Source organism: Cuculus canorus, chromosome 11 (genome assembly GCF_017976375.1).
Source record: "Cuculus canorus isolate bCucCan1 chromosome 11, bCucCan1.pri, whole genome shotgun sequence".
Taxonomy (NCBI): Eukaryota; Metazoa; Chordata; class Aves; order Cuculiformes; family Cuculidae; genus Cuculus; species Cuculus canorus.
Window position 1 is genome coordinate 13,754,504 of NC_071411.1, and position 16,414 is coordinate 13,770,917.

The 16,414-nt window shown below is 40.7% G+C and overlaps 1 protein-coding gene across 2 annotated transcripts in view; it reads left to right on the forward strand.

Annotated features, from left to right (window-relative positions):
• PDZRN3 (PDZ domain containing ring finger 3) overlaps positions 1-4,401 on the forward strand; it is a 144,817-nt gene extending 140,416 nt beyond the window's left edge. Inside the window, exon 10 of one of the 2 annotated variants that reach the window (XM_054076136.1) lies at positions 566-4,401. In XM_054076136.1, the coding sequence (XP_053932111.1) occupies positions 566-2,116 (1,551 nt within the window). In that variant the 3' untranslated portion in view covers positions 2,117-4,401. The remainder of the gene's footprint in view (positions 1-565) is intronic. The other variant, XM_054076137.1, reaches the window with a different exon arrangement.
• The last annotated feature ends 12,013 nt before the right edge of the window (positions 4,402-16,414 follow it).

The following is a 16,414-nucleotide window of genomic DNA, read 5'->3' on the forward strand; positions in this document are numbered from 1 at the left end:
GAACTCAGACAAAGGACTGAAATAAGATCTATGTACATATTGGGAGAAAGGCAAAGAAAAAGTTTTTACACAGCAAAGTTTATGCAGGGCCACAGATCTGTGCCTGCATTCCCCATAGTTCTGCCATGATTAATGCCATCATACAAGTTCATGAACAGATTTTCAGTTTTTGCCTAGAGGGGTTTTTTTTCTGGAGTTTTCCAAAACTCTACATCCTCTGTGGGATCCGCACTTTCTGAAGGGACATATTCCCTCTCTGGCACCAAAGTTAAAATTGGATAATTTTGTGCACATAAGCGGGAGAAGAAGCAGTTTGAAAATGTGAATTCTGCCATTGTTGCTATATAATTGAATAGTAGACCTCAAGTTCTTCTGAAAAGGTCATCCACAGCACAGTGTGCTTTCAGTCACTGTTTCTGTGAGTTCTTAACAATATTCTTTCCATACAAGTTAAAGACAAAGATCCAAAAAGTGCAACAGGTGACTTTAAAAAAAAAAAAAAAGGTAAACACCCTAAAATATTTTGCAATAATTTCTCTTACTCTCTTTTCATTTTTGCTGTTAGAAAAAGCATGAGGAGGATGGAGGTACCACAGATACAGCCACTGTTCTATCTAACCAGCACGAGAAGGACAGTGGTGTGGGACGCACAGATGACAGCACTCGCAATGATGAGAGCTCCGAGCAGGAAAACAACATGGATGATCACACCACCTCCTCCAACACTTTAGGGAGCCAGAAGAAGCTGACATACAGTCATGACACCCTAGGAAGTGGCGATATGCAGTTCAGCAACGAATCATTTATCTCAGCCGACTGTACAGATGTTGACTTCCTTGGCATCCCTGTGGACGAATGTGAGCGATTCCGGGAACTGTTGGAGCTGAAGTGCCAGGTGAAGTCTGCCAACTCTTACAGTCTGTATTATCATAACAGCACGTTGGATATGAGTAAAAGCGACCAAGAAAGTGTTGACAGAGAGCTGGAGATGCTGAATGAGGAGCTGCGCAATATCGAGCTAGAGTGCCTGAATATTGTGAGAGCTCATAAAATGCAGCAGCTGAAAGATCAGTACCGGGAGCCCTGGATGCTACATAACAGCGGGTTCCGCAACTATAACACAAGCATCGATGTTCGCAGGCACGAGCTCTCAGACATTACGGAGCTCCCTGAGAAATCTGACAAGGATACCTCGAGTGCGTATAACACAGGCGAAAGCTGCCGAAGCACACCACTCACGCTGGAGATTTCCCCTGACAATTCCCTGCGCAGAACTGCAGAAGGCATTAACTGTCAAGGTAATGAGGGGGCAGTGGCATATAATGTCTCCCAAAAGAATTCATTTCCTAGCTCAGAAAGTCATGAATCCAGCACCAGTAAATGCCATGCCTCTGCTAAAGATCCCGACCTTGGGAAGCAGCTGGAAAGCAAGGAGAGAAAAGCCAGTGATGGAAGCAAAAGCCCTACTCATGGTCAAAAACCTTCTGGCTCCTATGTGTCCCCATACCATCACTCTCCCTATAAGCATGCTCATATTCCTGCCCACGCTCAGCACTATCAGAGCTACATGCAGTTGATCCAACAGAAATCAGCAGTGGAGTATGCACAGAGCCAAATGAGTCTGGTAAGTATGTGCAAAGACTTCAATTCAAGCCAGAGCGAACCGAGGATGGAGTGGAAAGTCAAGGTCAGAAGTGACGGGACCCGCTACATTACAAAGAGGCCAGTCAGGGACCGGCTGCTCAGAGAACGTGCCATAAAGATTAAGGAGGAGCGCAGTGGTATGACTACCGATGATGATGCCATAAGTGAAATGAAGATGGGCCGTTACTGGAGCAAGGAAGAGCGGAAGCAGCATTTAGTGAAAGCGAAGGAGCAGAGGAGGCGGCGTGAGTTTATGATGCAGAGCAGGTTAGATTGCTTAAAGGAACAGCAAGGTGCGGAAGAAAAGAAAGAGATGAATATCATTGAACTGAGCCACAAAAAAATGATGAAGAAGAGAAATAAAAAAATATTTGACAATTGGATGACAATCCAAGAACTGCTAACCCATGGAACGAAGTCACCAGACGGCACACGAGTATACAATTCCTTCCTGTCAGTGACTACTGTATAATCACCCTTGCTAAATTATGTACATAAAACACTACCATTGGGGTAGAAATCAATGCCTCGTTCAATGTGGCAAGATTTTTGTATATAAGATACAGTCATCAAGTTTATAGTTCAAATACTGAACTCTATAACTGTGGGTGCTAGGATCTCCATTACAAAGTGGAGAGGAAGCTTGCCCATCTCTTTCAAAGGCAATATTAGCACTGCTTTTTGGAATACTGACGGTACTTTTTTACTTGTTACCTTTTACATGAAGTGTTTAAATATCAGAAATGTATTAACCATACTTACACAGGTAACTTGCTTAAACTATACTCATATTAAAAGGTACCCATGCTTTTGTTTAACTAAAAAATGCAAAAACCCACAAGAGCAACTGCACATACTTTTTTTTGTGAAACCATATTTTGTGATATTATTTTGCTTTTGTTCACTTCTACACAGAGTGCTCTTTAGCAATATTTAGCTCAAGGTTTAAACTCAGAATTAGAGTCATTCTCTTGTAATATTTAACATTTATCAAACAGCAGTTTTTAGAGTTATGCTCAACATTTAAACATTTTTCTTTTTAAGGTTTCTGAAGAAAGTATATAGGTTTCATTTGAAAAGCCTGAAGCAAAGTACACGATACTGCAGCTTTAAAGGATTTTAAAGCATGTTTGCAATTCTTGCAACCTATTGAAAAAATGTGCATGTACAGCTAATTTGTTTATATAAGACAGTTTGTGGAACCTGAAAAGCCCGTGGTAGTAACTGTTTGCTTTATAGAATTGAATGTATTGAATTATAAAAGCAGTTTCATGAAATCATCATTAGCTACAAACGTTAACAAGTAAAATGAAGTAAAATAAATTATTGTTTTATATTTCAAACTACTTTAAATTCTTTTGACTCTCTTTTGGTGTCACCACATAAAGCATTCTTTCCTTAAGTGTAGCTTCTGTGCTGCAAGAATGTCTTGCCAACCTACTGGAGGCAAACCAAATGGGAAAATTTGAGGGGAATTTGGACTGAGGGTTTCTTCAGGGAAGGAGACATGGAAGAAAGAGACGAGGGAGAAGTAGGAGGAATATCAAGATCAGGATCAAGTAATGCAAATCTTGAACTCAAAACACATTTAAGATGACCTGTATGTGAGAAAAATATAGGACTTTACGCTCCTGCTTTGCTTTATTTTGTTTTTCCTTAGTACTTTATAAATCTCAACTGCAAACTTCAGTGTGGCTTTGCATTGAAAACAGATGACATATAAATTAAAATACACACAAACAAAAGGAAATGGATGTATAAATTGAAAGAGATAGAAAAACTTAATTTTTTTTTTCACTATGTTATTCCTCTTGTTTTCTATTTCTAAGTTAAAAATTCAGATATAAATTGGAATATTCTATGGTACAAAGTAAAGTAGACTCATTTGTAGCTCCCAGATTCTTGATCTTCTCTCCCTTTTCCTCCACACAAAAAAGCTTGCTCCCAAACCTTTCTAAATTTTTGTTCCAGACTCTTCCATCGTAACGATAGAGGGGAAAAAAAATATAGAAGTGAAAAGTTGGAAGAAGAGAGATAAACAGTGCCTTTTTGTCTATTACTGTATTTGTTTGGGGTAGGGGAGTCTGCTCCCTTTGTGGATTAGTAATGAATTAGCATTGAATGTATGTCTACCATATTCCATGGTAAACTTTTACATACCAGAAAATGCATCTTCAGCCCATGTACATTGTCACTGCCCCTTGAAATCTGGCACTCAGGTCAATAAGCCTCTGCAAACTGACCTTCAAACAACGCTTTCCTTTGGGATAAAGTACTAGTCCTACTGTAGTCTATGAAAGATTTTTCTACTGACTTTGTTAGAATCAGGATTTTACCCAATATGCTACAAGCCAGCATCATCACAAGTCGTACGGTAGGAAAAGATATGAGATTTTCACAACACACTGCCTTCAATATCTGTCTCAAATAGGCTTTATTCTGAGCTGATGTTCTCATCCCAGTTGCAGGTGTGAGAGCCATAGCAGAATATCGCCTCTCCTAACATTCAGAAATCCTTAAACCAGGCATGAAGAGACATTTAAGCCACCTTTAGCCTGCCTGGAAATAGTAGAATAACATTTGAAATGTTTTAATGAGGAAGAATTATCATCAAGGTGTTCCTCATAAAAATAGACTCCTTTGGAATAAATTCACAGGTAACGGTTCCTTGAGGCATCAGTTATATAAATGCTGAGCGTTGTATGCATGTGTTTAACAGCAGAAACTTACTTGAGAATTGAAGTGTGATGTGAAATGACACCAAAGCATCAAATATAGAAAAGTTACATTCTTTAAGAAATAAAATATTGGCCAAGAATTAATTTCACACCTTTGAGTTTTTCATCACTAATCATTTTGGTCGGTTAAAAATAACCTCTCTCCTTTAGCGTTATGATTTATTAACTAGCACCAGTTCACAAAATCCATCAGTTATCCTGGAAATGCGGGTGAAAGCTTTGCAAACTGCATATTTTCCTTTTCCTTTTTCAGTTACCTTATCACACACCCTTATTCATTTTTATTGAAGTACTTAGTCTGGCGTTGAAAAGGGAGATTTTGGATTTTTGAATTGCACGCAAGGAAACATCGGAAATTACCATAATGTTAGTCCAAGCCTGACCTTATTACAGCGAAATGAATCGGACGAGAAAAGCAGCCTTTAATGACTAAAAGGAAAGAATTCATCCAATAGCTTTTCTAAAAGTTGCATTATAGTACATACCCCAGTGCTTTAAGGTAAGAACAGATGCTGTTGTTCTAGTTGCCTACAGGATATCTCATGCAAGAAAGCTCCACACTGCTGTGGAGATATTGTCTCCTGTCTTTCTTCAGGCTTTACCCAACACTTTCCACCAACTGCTGCACAGCCCTGCAGTGCAACAGAGTGATCTTCACCACCTGGGCACAGTCCTGTCCTACAGCAAGACAGTGGCTCAGCTTCAGCCCCCCAAAACTCAGACTCTCACAGGGATCAGCATCGGGAGGTGTGTTCCTTCCGCTGGGGAGGCTCATTCCAAACATTCTTTGAAGTTCATTTAAACCTGGAAGGAGCTAATGGGAGTGTTTCTCACCTGAAAATATAAATCTTCATTTCCATCCTCCTCCTTTTCCCTTCCCCCTCAGCCACCTTATTGAGTGTAATCTCAAGCCTGGGTGATAACTGAGCATGCAGGGGGAGATCCTGAATACACAAAGGGGGAATAGCAATTGCCAAGCAACCTGAGTGTTTTTACCAGAGCTTCACACATAGCTCGCCAGAGGCTCTCATCCAGCTGTTAGCCATTCCTACTGCCCCACACTACATCTCCACCTTTTGCCGTGGTAGCAGGACAACACAGTTACAGAACAACACCTCAGTCTCCATCCTTTGCCAACATGTGCCCCTTCAGCAAACCAGAGATGTCAATGGGACACCTGGGGTACAGGTCGGGGCAAAATTTAGCCTGGTTCTTTGCGATTGAAATAGTCTCTGTGTCAAACTGGGGTCAGTCTCCCTAAATTGCAGAACGTCTCCCAGACCTAAGATCTATAAAAACATAAAATACTTATTTGCAAATAGAGTTTAAATCAGCATGGAATCACCCAGTCTAGATGTGCACTGAAATGGGAAAGCCCTGAACCAAACCTAACAGCATTATTTTGTAAATTAAAAGAAGAGAACTTGCACATTAGGGATGGCAAATAAAATGAGGTAAGACTACATATTGCCTAGGGACTACTGGTTGGAGAACTAATTAGGATTATAAACTGAAAGTATGTAAATTAACCAAATATAATTATCTGCTAGTGGCCTTTGGAAATAGGTTACAGGATACTTGTTAGCAAAATTGCTTAAATGCCTGGAAGCCATACAAAGCAAGCCATAAGCAATTTAAACTCCTCTTTTTGTTTTATTTTCAATTGTTTTTCAAGCAGTTGTTGTAGTAAGGATTTATTGGAACATAAACTAATTAGAGAGAAAACCCAAACAACACAAGAGCAAAACAGAAACTGTCACAGCAGATGCTTTACCTCCATCCCAGGGCTCCTGCTCTTACTAAATGTATACTCGTTATTGTGACAAAATAGCAAAGGTTCTACTTGTGTTTTCATCCCAGCAGCTTCATTTCTCCATCAGAACAGCTTCCGTGAGCTTCCAGACGGAGTTACTCTGGAAAAGTAGTGGCTTTCTTGCAGGAGTACAGCTTCTCACCTTTATAGAGTTTATGAAGATGTGTCTGCTGTTTGAACACACACATGCAGAATTAACGTTCCTTTTCTCTAAGTTACTGTCAAGACAAAAAGTAGTACCAGATTCAGTGTCTTCTGTGGAGATAGATTCTCACTCTCAGTTCACAGCATCGAAAGCACTACCGGCCTTTGAAGAGGCTGATGGTAGTCATGACAGTGGTATACATACATTGAAAAAAAGAAAGGGGGTCACCTATAAAGATTAGCTGAACTGATTTCATGCTCAGGCATGAGGGCTTTAATACACAGGCCTGACACAAAGCCCACTTATGTGATCTGAAAGACTGCAAGCAATCTCAGAGGATTTGAAAACAGACTATTAACTTACATAGTTAATTACCCTAAACTGTACTAGTGAAGCATATGAAGAGAAGGGTCATTATAGCTTTGTATATCAGAGCACAACTTGATTTTCTGCTGCTGAACACACCTCCTACATACCTCCTAATGGTCATTGCTTTAAAAAAAAAAAAAGCACACTATTAATCATCCTGCAGCCCTGCTTACACACTTCCACCCCAAGCTATACCCCTCCAGAAGCTGCAGGACATCTGTGTCAGAGCTCATATTGCAAAATAAATTATACAAATATTTCTGTTGCAGGACTGATCTTAAACCCTCTGATGGCCCGGTTCACAATTTCTCATGCACTGCTCAGGAGGCTTCTTGTGTCAACTCCTTCTCTCAGTTGAATCCTAACTTTCTTGCTGGAATCCTAAAAAGCCCAAAATAGTGGAACCATCCTCATTTCTGTAGTGTGAAGTGATGCAATTGCCTACTCTGAAAACCAGGTAGAAAACACAAACCCAAAATTAATTGAGAAGCTACATAACTCCTCTACTGGATTCAATCTGCCAGTCTTAAGCGCTGGGAATTAAATCTTCTTCTGAGTACTGTTACCAAAATTAGAACATCAATATCATGGAATCAAGAACATAATCACAACGCTCTTTACTGATAAAGTCCAAAATCGGAACAAAATTCTACCAGTTTCCTATGAAAAACTGTGTCATCTTCTGAGACATAGGATGTTTCTTACAGGAGATTTAACCAAAGCAATTATTAATGAAAATAATGGCCTAGCAACAATGTCCCAGTTAGTTGTTTTAATTTACAAAAATATAATGTCAATATTATAATAAACAATGTAACTCCACTGGAGTTAAAGGCCAAATAACAGTCTGGGCTGATATTCTTACTTTTTCCTTCTATGCAAAAACAAAGTCATTTTTAAAAGATAACTAAATGCGTACATGAAGAATCAAATTAAAGCAAGCCCAAACAGCCCATGCCTAGTTCTTCCAGCAGATTTTGATGGCCTTAGGTCATGCTCTCCTCACACCTTTCTCCCATCTCTACCCTTTCAGGGAGAAATGAGTCAGCTAAGTCAGAAAGCAACCAGAAAGAATAATCCCTACAATCTTTCAGTTGGGTCTGGGCCCAGCTACGACTTGGGACCAGTTACCTATGCAGGAAATGACACGCATAACAGACAAAAAAAACCAAAGCTGGCTCTGCTTATATGTTTGGATTTTGTGTTTAGTTCTTAAGGACCATAACAGGACCTAGTCCATGTCACATATGATAAGCACATAGTATTTCATGTTAAATTATGAATCTGCTCTGTTGGGACTAGAAAAACTCCAAAGGTCTGGGAGTGTCTTTATTTCCACAGCATGAAAAGATTAAATGGCTTGCTCTGAAACACTGGCAGGAAATTTACTACAAAATACAGCCCTAAAGAACAGCACTTGCCCAGACAAAAAGTGGTCAAAATAAAAATGGCAACAAATCCTAAACTGCAAAAGTTCAAATAGGTACGGATAGCTTGGGTGGTTGGATCATGGACTGCTCAGCCGGGCCAGAGAGAACACTCGGTCTGTCCTTTCGGTTACTTTTACCAGGGAGGAATTCTAAAGGTAATTTCTTTGACCATCTAGCCTTTTTATGTTAAGTAACTGCAGGACCATGCAACAGGGAACCCCATTAACTGAGAATAAGAACTTCTCTGTACAAGTGAACTTTTGGTGACCTTCTCTCAAAGAAAATACTTTATCATATTGGAGTGTGGGCCTCCCAGGTGTCACGGCAAGGCTCGGACGGGGTGGGATTCCATTGTCCCTATTAGGAGAGCTAGCTTTGATTTTCGATAATCCATCCTTCAGCTTAGCTGGGCTTTGTTAGCTTAGAATGCCATAAACAAAGACTCCCCAAAAGGCAAATCCTGCTATAATTGTTCAATAAAAGTAAATCAAAAGGCTGCAAATCAAAAGCACCCAAGGTTTTTCAAATTTGTGCTTAGCTCCAGTTAAATGTAAGCATCCAACATTTCCTAGTCCTTAGGGTTTGAGGTAGCAGCCAAAATAAAAGCAATAAGGTTGCATCCAAACAATTTCCACAAGAAACATGATTCAGTTATGCCATAAGTTCCAGCAAGCACAGATGCCAAATGTAAAAAAAATCAAAGCCAATTCTTCCAAGTTATTTCAGAAAACTTGCTCTAGTGCATCTGAACTCTCATTGAAACAAACTCCATAGGCTTCTCTCCACAAACTGAATTCGAGGCAGAGGCAAGTACTACATGATTGTTAACGAGCTGATGAGCGTTTTTCAGTATTCCCATTCCAAAGTAAACAAGAACCATTTCTAGTAAGGAAAGTCTGACTCTTGCTATATAAACAACCACACAGCTTTCTCCTGTGGCAGTGTTTTTCAATGAAGCTAAAAACATTTTCTTTATTTATTCTTTCCAGAAGTCTTTACAGGCATTTCTCTGTACATCTGAATTACAGAATAACTGATGCTGGAAGGGACCTCTGGAGAACATCTAGCCTCATCCACTGCTCAAAGATGACATTATATAGGACTGCTAAACACAATATAAGCAAGCAAATAAGATGCCACAGAAAGCAGATTTAAGGCAAAGCCCAAAGGCACAATGAAGCAGACATTAAAAGCAGGGTTAGTAGTTTCAACACAGGTTCTACCTCTCTCCTCCACAAGCATCTTCTGACAAGATGCTACAGCACACCCTTCATATCCTAGTCCTGCAAGGTTTTTCAGTAAGCACCTTAAGCACCATCTTTCCTAATCCAAACAATGAGAGTTTCGTATTACATAAAGGTGCTGAGAGTACCCCTTGGGGTATGGGACATGGCAGTGACTGTATTAACAGAGTCCTTTGGGTCCCAGAGCCCTGGTAAGCAGCCCAGTGGCACAGTCCCTGTCAGTGACCCCAAACTCCACACACAGCTGGTTCATGAAGTCAAGGAGTGGGAAAAAGGCTCTAGCATCATGCTGCAAAACGATCATAAATGTGGTCAGGCATGAAAAGAGAAGCAGTTCTGCAAGGCCTGCTCTTGACACACAAGACTTGGCAGATGGTTTTGTGTTTTTTCCCCCCTCAAAATACTTGCGCTGGAAGCAACACACACACCACACACCCCAAGGACAGAGAAGGTTACACGTCTCCAGGCATGTGCACAACATTATTGTCTCTTAAATTCTTTCCAGACTAGAGAAAGCTTCGCCTTATTAAGAAAAAGTAATAACCACCACATAACACACCTGCTTGTATTTGCAAGTCACACACGTGCCAACTCTTCTCCTTCCTGAGTCCCAGCACAGTTTCTGCATCCTTTGCCTAAGCACAAGGAGTACCAGTCCCCCAGTGGAAGCTTTGCTTGACTTTATGAGAGAAGGACCAGAGCTCGCTGAAGACTACTAGCTTCACTCATCAGCATTAATAGCTTATAAATCAAACACTGAAACAAAAATGAGAAACAAACCCAAAGCTAGAAAACCCTTTCACCACGTTTTACAGTAATGTAGCATCTGTCGCTTTCAAAACTAAGTCAGAATAAATGTGGCAATTTCAGTTGCCTGCATGTGGCTGCTGATGAGTGCAAAGAAATATTTCCAAATTAAATGGATGAACATCCATGTGGCTAAAGTAGCATAAACAGGACCAGGCACAGCTGGTACTTTGTCTTCTGACACGGAGATTAGTGCCGTCAGCAGGGGCACACAAGCTCAAAATGCAGTAATTCTCCCAAATAACAAGTGCCTGCCAAAGGGCTTGTGCATATTCCCACCACAGCTTTAAACCTCAAGTCATCACCAACATCTGAGGCGACAAGGTTGCCTTAAAAATGTTGTTCGGATTTTTCTCCTTTCCATTATAGGAGGAGGAGACCTGCTTCAGTTTCAGATTACCCATGTGCCATCCTAAAAACAGTAGCAATGGACCTCAGCAAAGTATCTCCTTTTTACTTAATTGATTTCACGAACCCCTCAAACACCTCTCAGCCCTCTCTCACTTTCCTGGTTGATCAGTTCAGGTAATAACTATCTCCTGCTAAAAACCAAACTCGAACACAACTTATATTTACACTGTCAGCAACCAAGCATATTGCTTACTTTGAAAGTACTGCAAAAGAAATTTTAAATACATTTTGACCAAATTAAGACTCTTCACTCCAACAGCGTTCACAAATGCAGGCAGAAGGGAATTGCCTGCTCCCAAGCAGAGGTAACCCAGTTCTCCTCTGCTGAGGTAGAGGAACTGCTCTGGAGCGATTTGTGCCCAATGAAGTTACATAAAATCATGGAATGGTTCAAGTTAAACAGGACCTTAAAGACCATCCAGGTCCCACCCTCCCTGCTATGGACTTTCTACTGGATGAGGTTGCTCAAAGCCCCATTCAACCTGGCCTTGAACACCTCTAAGGATGGGGCAGCCACAACTTCTCTGGGCAACCAGTGCCAGTGCCTCACCACCCTCACAAGAAAATATTTCTTCCTAATATCACATGTAAATTGAGGCAGAAATGAGCACCCACAGTGAAGAGTGAACATCACAAAACCAATTCTAATTGGTTTTAATTCTTCCTCATCTCGGGCCAATCTGAAATTTGCCCTCTCAGGAGCAGCAGTCTTGTGGGAGGTCTCACTGCAGAAGGGCACATTTTCAAGAGTGTCAGACTGTGGTCAGATGTCAAGAGGAATTCAGCCAGGACAGGAGGTGACCAGCTAAAAAAGCACTTGTGTTAAATAAAGCATCTGTAATCTCCTCATTCAGCCAACGACTGCAGTGCTCTGCTCACTGTCTGCTCCTCTTTGCACAACCAAGCTGCTTCACACACAGACCCAAGTAAGTAAGTTTGTTTAAACACTGACACAAAGGCTCTTACTCATCTAGACCCATGGGCATATGGAAACACTACAGCCAGTTATTCACAAGGCCACAATAGTTCCATCATTTCACTGACTTCTTAGGAATTAAGAAAGGAGCAGGAAAACTGAAAGGAAAGGGAAAAGAAAAGGAAAGGAGAGGGAAACTGCTGACAAATCAGACCCACACACGTATCACCACTCATGCCAGGACACACAATGAGGCGCTTCATCTCTCCTCTAGGACTTTTCTAGTCTCTTCCAAAGTAAACATTGTCCACTGTGTGGTACTTAAATACAAATTCTGCAGCAACACCATTGGCAAGAACAGGAAAAGAAGAACTGCATGCCAAAGTGCAGCAGAAGGTAGAGCCTCTCTCCAACAGCCACGTACCACACCATGGTCCAGAGGACCCTTCCTGGGTGAATACAGTTACAGCTTCGGTCTCTCTTAGTGTAAAGCTCTCATCTTAATGGGACAAAGAAGGGGCTGAGGTTAAGATAATGGAGAAGGGCCACAAAGAGGACCTCCTTCCCAGCTCAGAGGGTGGCTGTAGCCATCAGGGCAATTTAGGAACAGTTATTGTTTCTCACACACTCAAAAACCCTGACACAGGGGAACTTGCTTTGCTTGTCAAGACAAAGCCCAGACGTTACACAGAACAGAACTGGACTGAGCAAAAATGTAAGCCCAAGTAATATGTAACTTTTTGTACAGAAGGAGCCAAACCACAGAGAATACTGTCTGTAGAATATGCCTGGAGTTTCAAATCACAGCCTTCCCAGGCTGTTCACAGATAGTTCTCATCATCTCCCATCAGATAGGAAGTCCTTCCTGAATCTTAAAATATTCAGACAAAGCAAAAAAACAGCCTCACCTTCCCACCCCTCATCTAAAGTTTCAGTTTTGAAGAACAAGCATTTCTCAACAGAAGAATATTTTGCTGAAAAATGCTATTTGCTTCAGTGCATGACACAGATACATGTAAATACCCTACTACGGATCTGAACCAGGAGTGCCCCCTCCCACTTACCAGTGGCACAGGAACCTAACAAGTTTTAGAGGTCAGTTATCAGAAAAGAAAGTGAAACATTGAGCTTCTACTCTTGCATCTTCCTGAGGTCACAGATGTTATTTACTGCATCAGAACGATTTTTGTTTGCTTACAGTACACATCTGGCAAGTCCAGGAAAAGGCAGTAGCAGAAGAGTGTAGTGATAAAAACAGCACGACGGTTGTTCGGCTGCCGAGACAGTGAGACAAAAATTGTCTTTAAAAAAAAAAGGAAGAATAAAAAGAGAGACAAGTTTTGACAAAGAAAAAACTGAATAATGCAGAACAGTTGATGCACCCAGATGGTAATCATTCCTTGGGAATTACAATGCAATTCTGAATGAACAGAAGACTGAGAAGGAGACAGCTCTGCCAGCTCAGGAAGTTCCCAAACTGTCAACTGCCAGAACTTGTAAGGGCTAACTTAGCCAACAGAACTGGTTTCTATATGCTTTTCAGAAGCATCTGCTAAATGGCACAATTGAAGATAAAAGACTGGGTTAAATGGACTTAAGGTTTGACCCAGCACTGAGTCACCACACCATGATGACACATGTGTAGGACACATAGAGAAAGGACCCCACAGTCAGAGACAGTCCTAAGGTATCAGTTCAGGTGACTGAGCAGCAAGTGCACTGCTAGAAAGGGAGGAGGGAAACGCATTCGCTTCTGGTTTCTCTTTGTGAAGCACAGTTACTACAAGCATTTAGCAGCTTACAAAGAATAACACGTTACTTGAAATACAAATCAGACTTGTTCTGAAGCTGCTAAATGTGCTACTTCACCGGAGAGGAATACAATTAGATTTGTATAAAGACTTTTTTAAGTATGCTTTATTTTGTTTGATAGTCACATAAAACATTGGAGACTAAAACAAATCCTCAAACACTCTGACAGAACTAGGCTATTTAGGGATAAGCCTGGATTATTTGCAGAAAACTGGGAAACCCCAGGAAAAGTAAGTCTCTGCCAACATGTAACATTCCGAAGAGGGATGGATGAAAGAGCATTGGTTCTCCTTGTAAATTTATGTTCTGAAATACAGAGGGTAAACAGAAATTTAAACATCTAGAGTGTGAAATGGCTAGTAGAGCTTAGAAGCTATTTCAAAACTCACTAAAGTTAGTGGATTTTTGCCCAGGCCCATATTAATAAGGATTCTTCCCACTATGGTACAAAGGTCAGGGCATATCCTATCAGAGCCTAGTGACACCACAAGAATCGACATAGTTAAAATCAGATCAGAATTTGATCTAGGATTTCTTGGTAGTAATTTCAAACCATAGCTGAAGGAAGCCAGGCATCTTCTGCCAAAAGATGAATGATTTATACCCATGAAGTCACCATCTCAGATCATTCCTATCCTGACAAGTCTCAACAGAAGATTTACTTTCCCATTGGCCATCTGTAATTGGTAAACTAGTTCTATTAGTTCATTGTTTTTCTACCCACTCACTTGTAAATGGGCCAAAGTATTGACAGCAAGGAGTCCTCCCAATAAAGATAGAAAGGTAGGGCCCCGCTAGAGGAATTTCCCAAGCAGAGCTGAATATAGAGACAGACAGCTTCTCTGCCAAGATTTTCCACTAGAGAATGTCCTCCTAAATACGTGATCCAGGGGAGCTTTACTACCCCAGCCCAGAACTGGGGTGGGCACCACAACAGTCAACTGCAAGCACAGCTTCAAGTCACCTTTAACCTTAAGTTAGAGCAAGGATAAGAAAGGAAGGTTAGAAATACTATCTACTAAGATTAGAGCTACTATGTGAACAGTGAGAAAATTAGCAATACTGCCTAATAGGTAAATCTCAATCTACGAAGGTTTTTTGCTTTTATGGCTCTGTCCACTTCATGTCAGTGTGAGCTACAAACCATAACTTTAATAGCTTCAACCAAAGAGTTATGATAATATCACATGCTGTGGATGATGAGCAAATAACAGCAGAAATGTAATGAAAAGTATATATTTATGTCCTTGCTATTAAACCCAAAGCTATAAACGTTGACAACCCTAAGAGTAGCTGTTTCTATTGTCATTGATTAATGCCTTGAAGAACTAGGAGAAGGTTAAAACGAGAAAGAAGCAAAGAGATTTTTTTTTTTTTGGCTTCTCTCAATCTGAAAAATCACATTGGCTATTTGAAGTGGAACTTGCATTTCTGCAACATTTTCATACAAGGCAAAATGCCTAACAGTGGAAATACAGTCAGAGAAGAGCCTTTTAGGGCCTTTGAATCATACCACAATGCACATGTTAAAACACTAATTAACCAACAACCATGCTCACTAATCCGTACACTTCAAATTTGAGTTTTATGTCCTTTCCCTCAACATAATTCTCAGCTGACAGTCCAGCCATACCCACCACACATTCACTGCAAAACAGGGTTGCTTTTAACTCTTAGGTAACTAATTGCCTCAAAGACTTCGAGGAGAAAAAGTCGATCCAAACAAATCAATTAATGCAATTCATCATGACAAACAGTGATGGAAGAATATCTTCTGCCTATGATGGCATCAGGGATGCAGACAGTGGCTTAAAAGTTAATCAGAAAAAAATGCCATGTCTGCCACAATATAACGGCCCTGCACCTGGATCCATCCATTATGATACCATCTTTTCCCTCTCTTCCTACCTAGCTACACATTCAGAGGATTATGTTCTTTCAATACAAGCCTTATCCCCACATCTGGTTCTCAAAGGAAAAAATAAGATCATACGCTCTTAATATTTCTGTAATGTTACCACCCTCCTCCAGTCTGATGAAGGAAGTTTCCTTTCTGCTCTGATGAAATGTTCATACAAACCTATGCTGATACAGCACAAAAGATTTGCACAATTCTTCCCTCCACCGCGTCTCCCCCTCTCCTGAACTCCTCTTTTAACCTCCAGTTTACTGCACCACACAAACACAACGCCCAATAACTACCCAGAAAATCCAAAATCGTGTCCTCTTGAGATTCCCAGCACAAAAAAAGCCTAGAGGTTCTTTCTAATCATTTTAGATTTAAAAAAAAAAAAAAAAAAAAAAGAAATACAGAAAGGAAGGAAAAAAAAGATCTAACTAAAGCTACGTAAGATGCCCAGTCTGAGACTCACTCAGCTAAGAGGTACATCTGTGCCATTTTCTGGGGACAGACACTGTGCCGTTAAGATGCAGTGCATGGCATTAGTGCTACTTCCAGCCTATTATAGTGGCAGTTCATCAATTCTCCTGCCAACCTACTGACCCTTCTTCCATTAAAAAGGCATCAGCTCTTCCTTCTATTGACATTCACCATTCCTCTTTCTTAAGCTTCTAAGGCCATCACTTCAGGTTAGACTTACCCAGCATCTATGGCATCCTCCTGCTTTTTTCCAGGTAGCCTCCCTGGGCATTAGCCTGACCCACTGCAATTCCACAAGTTCTCTCAACACTTGTTCTAGCGAGCTCAGGCAAAAATTAGTTTTTCTACATAGGCAAGAGTTGAGAAGATGACCTTTTTGATGAAAAGCTTAGTATTTTCCTTAACTGAAAGAAAACCTATCTCTCTGAATATCAGAAGTACTCATTGTCCAGTGCTTGTATATTGATTTACGTGCATTATTCTTACACTAGGAACAAAGATGCCCAGTCGTAGGACCTTCACCATGGCTTTGTGCTACTCCTTAAGGGAACTGGTGTGATGCTTTCTTCTTTCTTTTCCTTTTTTAATAACTTGGATTGTTATTATTATTGCTGCTGTTGTTGCTAAAGAGCTCTAGGGGGAGATGTGGAAATAGTCTGTTCCCTTGTGTAATGCCTGAAATCAAACCAGAATACATCAGGCTGA